The sequence below is a fragment of the Triticum dicoccoides genome, chromosome 3A, assembly GCF_002162155.2.
Source record: "Triticum dicoccoides isolate Atlit2015 ecotype Zavitan chromosome 3A, WEW_v2.0, whole genome shotgun sequence".
NCBI classification, from domain to species: domain Eukaryota; kingdom Viridiplantae; phylum Streptophyta; class Magnoliopsida; order Poales; family Poaceae; genus Triticum; species Triticum dicoccoides.
In genome coordinates this window covers 627,847,582-627,854,314 of record NC_041384.1, presented here as the reverse complement: position 1 = coordinate 627,854,314, position 6,733 = coordinate 627,847,582, and the positions used below count along the sequence as shown (strand labels likewise).

The 6,733-nt window shown below is 46.5% G+C and overlaps 1 protein-coding gene across 4 annotated transcripts; it reads left to right on the top strand.

The window, feature by feature from the left end:
• Positions 1-865: 865 nt before the first annotated feature.
• Positions 866-5,513, top strand: LOC119272368 (NAC domain-containing protein 75-like). Of its 4 annotated transcripts, XM_037553871.1 has the most exons (8): positions 866-1,214; positions 2,021-2,143; positions 2,275-2,446; positions 2,615-3,132; positions 3,579-3,705; positions 4,612-4,743; positions 5,004-5,113; positions 5,256-5,513. In XM_037553871.1, exons 1-8 carry the CDS (start codon positions 918-920, stop codon positions 5,511-5,513), a joined length of 1,737 nt encoding a protein of 578 aa, XP_037409768.1. In that variant the 5' UTR covers positions 866-917. The 4 variants fall into 4 exon arrangements, with proteins under 4 accessions (XP_037409768.1, XP_037409770.1, XP_037409771.1 ...); XM_037553873.1 differs by lacking the exons at positions 5,004-5,113; positions 5,256-5,513 and adding an exon at positions 4,438-4,521 and having other exon boundaries at positions 3,579-3,686; positions 4,612-4,977; XM_037553874.1 differs by lacking the exons at positions 5,004-5,113; positions 5,256-5,513 and having other exon boundaries at positions 2,278-2,446; positions 3,579-3,686; positions 4,438-4,977.
• Positions 5,514-6,733: the final 1,220 nt, after the last annotated feature.

Sequence of the window (6,733 nt, the reverse complement as noted above, 5' to 3'; positions counted from 1 at the left end):
GGACAAAAGTAAACTTTTCTTGTATTATTGCTGATTGAAACTCCCCAGTACCCATCACCATTTTATATCTAGTATGCACTAATTAGTTCACTAAATCTGGCGGCAACCATGAAATTAAAGGCCACACAAAAAATAACATTGCTAGTGTCAAAGTGTATCGATCTGTCAAACAAGGAATTATACAGTTTAAAATTGTTGCGTGAAGCCAGCCCGAACGCTCCTACTTCTAGAAGGCCCCTTCTCGGAGATGTGAATCTTGGAGTGCAAATTTCCCGGAGACAAGGAGCAGCGCTGACCCAGCTTCACAAAAACCATAAGTGGGAGTTTCCTCAAAATTGCAGCTAGAAACCTGCCCGAGCAACTGAGCGACCGCGCGTCTCGCTAACCTAGACCAAACTAGGCCAATAAAACCTGGCCTAAGTAGTGACCGAACAGACCTTAGCCTGGCTTACTGTGTTACTAGCCCATGCATGCGAGGCTGCGGCCAGCCGAGCGATTCGCTACTTCTTCAAGAAGCTAGCTGCATGAATGCAGAGCAGGAGCCAGTGATTTCGGGAAGCCACAGAGCTTCCGAACAGGGCCTTAATAGATACTTTTTTCGTTTCTTTTATGTTATCTATAAGGTTTATTTAAAGTCAAACCACACAAAGTTGATCCAATTTATAGTAAAAATTATCGACATCTATGATACTAAAGTTATATAGCACGGAAATTAATTTTTGGTGCATCTAATGATATTCATTTCGTATTTTAAACGCTGATATTTTTTTCATGTAAAGTTGGTAAAAAAAATTAAAAGCTTAACATCAGAGAAAATTTATATGCAGACTAAAAAAAAGGAAAGGAGGGAGTACTAAAACACAACAGCGCCCTTCCCTTCTGTTAAAGAAAAATAGAAAAAGAAAAAGAAAAAGAAAATGGGCTTCCCATTCCCAGTTCCCACCTGGTTTCCCAGTCTACCTCGTTCCTCCTCGTGGACGCTCCGCCCCAGCACGCCAAGTCTCCAACCAGCCTGTGCTGCCTTGCGTTGCAAGGAAGAGCAGTTCCCCGCTCTGATATCCATCATCTCGATCTGCTGCTCTTCCTCTCCTCGGCTGCTCCCCCGCTTCGTCTCTCTCCCACCCCGTCGGCTGCCTGGATCGATCCACCGGCGGCTTCCTGCGGAGCAGCGCAGGCCGCAAGGCGCCTCCGAAAATCGGCTCTTCACCCTCCATGTGAGCTCCTCTCACTCCGCAGTTCGCCCAGCCGCCTCTTCTATTTTCCGTTCGCTTGCTGAGATTGATTCGCGGCAGATCTCATGGCCGTGCGCCATTACTTCCGTCGAGCTTGTTAATTACAACGAACATAACCTTGGCCTTTCGATATAGTTTCGATTTTGGTAGTGCGGTGCTAACGGATGGTTTGTCTTTTGATTCACCCGAAAATTCCCCAGAGAAAAATAATTTGGGAAAGTTCAATTTGCTGCAAATGCCATCAAGAATAGTTGCCCTTGGACCTTAGGTGAAGGAGAAATATCTTTCCTGCTCGCTGGATTTGATTTTTATTAGATCAGCTCAGATTTTTATCTGGCTCAGGTGCATACAGTTCCTACCATCCAGGGGTTAATTTAGTTGGAATTTTGTATTAGTTGTGGATTTATGGGCGAGCAGGGGCAGCAGTTCATGAAAGTATTGTACTTCAGTGTTCAATTTCTGGACGCTCAGCCAATATTCAGAAGATTAAAAAGAACTAAATATATAGAATTATTATGACAATCCTTTCAGCGATGGGGACTTGAGTTGAAATACGGTCCATCTCCTGTAATACCAAATAACTAATTAATTGGTGCAAAATACCTGCCTTTGAATTGTTGTTATCTTCACGTACTTCTGCTGGCTTTATCTGAGCTGATCTCTCTTTAGGTTGCTTGATCTCCTCCTGTCTTGGGCCTTCTATTTGTTACTTCTCAAGTTCTGATGCATGTTTATTGAATTGAGATTAATTCTTTACTGATATCAATTAGCGTATCATCCATGTATAGCAACTCATGGACAAGGGTCACCCAGGGTACTCCAAGTACATGATCGACGCTAAGCTCCAGGAGCAGGGGTTCTTTGCTTCCCAGCACTGCGCCAACTGCGGCCATGAGCTCCACCACAAGCCGGTACATATATATTAATTAAATACAGCTTATCTTGTTCAGCCCTTGAGTGCATGTGTGCACAAATAAATTAAATTAAATCTCTCATGGGATGTTTGTTTCTGGGGTGAATGTCATGTTGCCGCTATCGCAAGAAGGACATGGTTGGGTTTCCTGCCGGTGTCAAGTTCGATCCGACGGACCAGGAGCTGATTGAGCACCTTGAGTCCAAGGTGATGAAGAGAGCTCACTCCCTCATCGATGACTTCATACCCACCATTGAGGGAGAAGATGGCATTTGCTACACCCATCCAGAGAAACTCCCAGGTGAGAATCGAGACCCATAGCCATACAGTACGTACAAAAAGAGATCCATTCAGGTTTTGGTTGAATCAATAACTACTGTACTACCTATTCTCCTATAACTTGAATTATGATCACCTAAACCCTTGTATATTTCTTTATCGAAACAAACTATGTGTACTTGATCACCAGGTGTGACCAGAAATGGCCAGAGCAAACACTTTTTCCACAGACCATCAAAGGCCTACACCACAGGCACGAGGAAGAGGAGAAAGATCCACGCAGAGACTGAGTTATCCAACAGTAAAAATGGTGCCGAGACGCGGTGGCACAAGACTGGCAAGACACGGCCGCTGATGGTGTGCGGACAGCACAAGGGGTGCAAGAAGATCCTAGTCTTGTACATCAACTTCGGCAAGACACGAAAGGCAGAGAAGACTAATTGGGTGATGCACCAGTACCACCTCGGCGACCTAGAGGACGAGAAGGAAGGGGAGTTGATTGTATCAAAGGTCTTCTATCAGACACAGCCACGGCAGACTGCCGCTGCCACAACATCGACAGTATTGCGTGAGCCTTCAACTAACGGCAATATGGAGGTAAAGATGCCAAAGTCAATGAAGATTGGGCTCACTGATCATGCGGTTGCCGCTGCGGCTGCCATCCAGATGCAGCGACAGCAGCAGCAATTGCTGAAGCAAGGTGATGAGGTAACTTACCTAGGTAGCTATACTCAAATCCTGATAATTAATTGAGCAGTTAATTATAGAGAAAGGTATATGTTTCCACCCCTTAAGGTTTATGCAAAGTAGACATTTGCTGGTTAATTCATGCCCTAGCTGATTAATTCCTAAGTACCCAAACATAGCCTTACTTATCAAAGAACCCTGATTCTTTAGTAGTAAACAGTAAATGATGCAGTATAAACTGTTGTAAATCTAAACAGTAAATTATGCAGTACGTAGCGATGCCACTTTTGTGTAGTTTAAATGAAATGATGTAATATTTCTCTTTATCGTTCTTATTGCCATGCTTGTCGATAAATAAATATGGTTGTGTGCATCTCAATAATGCAGAGGCCGACAGACGTCCTCCTTTAAAAAAAATTGCCTTATCTTTATCTTTATAAAGTATAATTCTGCCATTTCGTTTCAAGATGAAAAAGGGAAAGGAGGGGCAGGACCAGCTGCAGCAGAAATTTGACCACAGGCCTGCTGGCTTGGAAGGACTAATAATGGCCTGCAAATCAGCAAGTACAAAAGAAGTTAGTTTTCTGATCAAAGGTCTTGTGAAATTTTGAAAGCGACATTTGCTCGATTGTTTGCGTATGAACCTTGTAGATACTTTTATATCAGGATGTCGAGAGGAAGGAAGAGAAATTGTATCACAATGTCCAAAGTACCAACATCCCATTTTATTTATAAACAAAAAAGTTAGTATTCATTGCCACAACAATATGAGCATGGGCTTTTTATTTATATTGTTGCTTCACTCCCCAATTAACCCCTTCTAGATAATATTGATAATTGTAATTTTATTCTGTCCTGGGAAGGGGAATAAGAATATATTTTGTTATTCTGATTAATTATGTGCGGGATTAGTGGATTGTCTTGTTGACAACGCAACCATTGTACACACCATATAGTTACTTTGCTTGTTTGCTCATATTTCTCTGAAACTGTCCAAAACTGTCCAGTTGAAGCTTTCAAGTGTGGAAAGAGTTAACAGAACAAATATTCATTTTATTTTAAAACCGCAGAACCACTGTACTTAACCTTAATCATGTCATTTATTTTAGGACGACTAATCATGTTCTGATATGGAACTTGCATTTGTTGGTAGGTACTAATAAGTACACATGTGTATCGTTCGAAGGGTACAATATTTGCAAAGTCTTTGTATTGCGATATTTCTATCGCCACTGAACGCATGATCTTTCAATCCATTTCAACGTTGTGGCACTTGTCTTCAGTTTAGGTGCACATCTTTATAACTGTTTCTACTATATGGCACAGGGAACTTCAACTACTCAGCCCGAAGATGAGCAATGGCCTTACCAGTACTAGCCGCCTGACAAGTGATAACCAAGATCAGCATCGGTAACATGGCAGTAAAACACTCATTAATTATAAAGGACTCCGTAAGTACATCATTCATTTATGTCAGAACTAGTTAACTGCAATTTGCAGAACCGAGAACTGTATGTGAATCAGAGGTCCAAGACGGGGTAGAGGATAGTGAGACACGGACGAAACTTAGGGGAAGCCCTTGGTGTTGCAAAGCAAAGATGAGGAAAAGTTGTATTCTCGTGCTGAGTTCAGGTAGGCTGACCTACCTGAGAAATCTGAATATGATTTTCTCAGGGAAATGGAATCTATATGGTCGAACGCACCATAGGTGAAGATGAAATCAACATCACAAGTTATTTAGATGCATGCTAAGATTTTCTGAACTGTACACAAAGTAGTACTCGTATAGGCTATGTGGGTCTATATGCCATTTGTTGCTATGAATAGTTGCCATTTTCTTTTCATATTTCTGTAGTTGATAACTATTTGTACTAGTGCGTCTGCTACTCCAGCTTTCTGGAGTGGGCGGCGGCGGCGCCTACATCGTAATCTTCTTGGAGGCGTCGCTTTGGAGGTTCATCTTTTGGCTGTTGTGTGGAGTTCTCCCACCGTCATGGGTGGCGTACGTCGGGTAGCGGCTCCGGGATCTTTGTTGTAAGCCGAGATGATGGTTTCGGGTAGCAGTGCGGCGGCAACTCCATGAGGAAGGGTTGATGGGGTTGTCCGTGTATCTGACATCCACGCTTCCGAATTCTATCTTTCAGCGACGGGCCATGTGCTTCTTTCTGATTCGTCCTTCAAGATCACTTACTGTCTACGGACCCACGGCCGCCAACAGGAAGGACGACTTCTTCAACGAGTTGATCGCGCAAAAGCCTCCTAGTGAACTAAATGGATCGCCATGGATGACTTCAACCAAATTTACTGAGCTCGCGATAAGAACAAACGAAGTTGTTAACCGCACCCGCATCAACCGCTTCTGGGCTACCCTTACTCCTGCGAACTCAAAGAGATTTTTTTAGAGAAAAGGCGCTGGCCGAGCTTGAAGAGAGCTCAAACCTAGCCCGACTTTGAATTAACAAAGCCATCAACCGGCCAGGATTATAAAGGCACCACATTACAAAGGGGACGAATGCAAAGCAAAGCGGAAAGAAGATACAAGGTACTAGGCAGAACAACACAATGGCAACAACAGAGCACCGTTGCCGACGACCAGCACTACGCGTACACCAACTAGCCAACTAGGTACTCGGGAGGAGGGACACGCCGTGCAAGCATTGAGCGCCGGCTACATCCTCGGCCAAACTTGGGCAACACTTGAGTTGTCTCCACCGTCGCAAAGGGCCACTACCCTTTCACCCAGGTTCAATGAGTGCCGCACCGGCGACCAGAGTGGCTACACATAGCCCAGCTCAAGGTGACCGACCTGCCAAAGGAGAAGCAGACAACGCTGACCCACGAGCAATGGAAGGCCAACCCGACGAGAACCAAAGTCGGTAGAGGCAGTACGGAGCATGGGGCACGAGCTGTCGGACGAAGGCGCGCAACCATGACGAAGACCAAAGATGCTTCACAATGCAAGGGCGAAACCGAGCATGAAGAGCAGGACAACCAGGCCGCCATGCTTCGGAGCCAAGACACCGACCGCTCCACCACCAAGAGCAAATCCCGACCGCTGCCTTCAAGAAGGTGCACACCGGCCAGACCAGGGGAGAACCGGCTTTCGCCGGAGCTCAGGGAGGAGGCGGAAGGGGGAGGGTCCACCCCAGAGCCTCCAAGGAGGGGATTGGTGCCAGAGACGTCGACTTTGGGGGGCCGCCACGCTGGCCAGGGGGTTCCCGCGGAACCACACCCAAACGCCAGATCCGGCCATCTGGCACCACGGGACGATGGACACCGTCGCCAGGGACCAATGCCAGCATGGATCAGAGCAGATCGGGCCGACACTGAAGCTTCACTAAGGTGCCCGGCGGACTGCGAGGAGTCGCCGCTGCGCCTTCGACCGCGACCTCCACGCTGCCCATGTAGTCATGGGAGGCCACCCACCAGCACCCGCCGGCGCCGCCCGTCACTCAGGTCGTGCCGCACGCCATCGACTGGGGCCGCCGCCCTGGGAATCACGGCCCTCCATCCGAGGAGGAGGCGCCAGATCCCTGCCGCCACCATCATCAGGGACACGCGCCGAACGTCGGGAGCCCTTTGGCAGTGGCGGAGAGGAGGGAGAGGGAGGGGGAACTGCGGT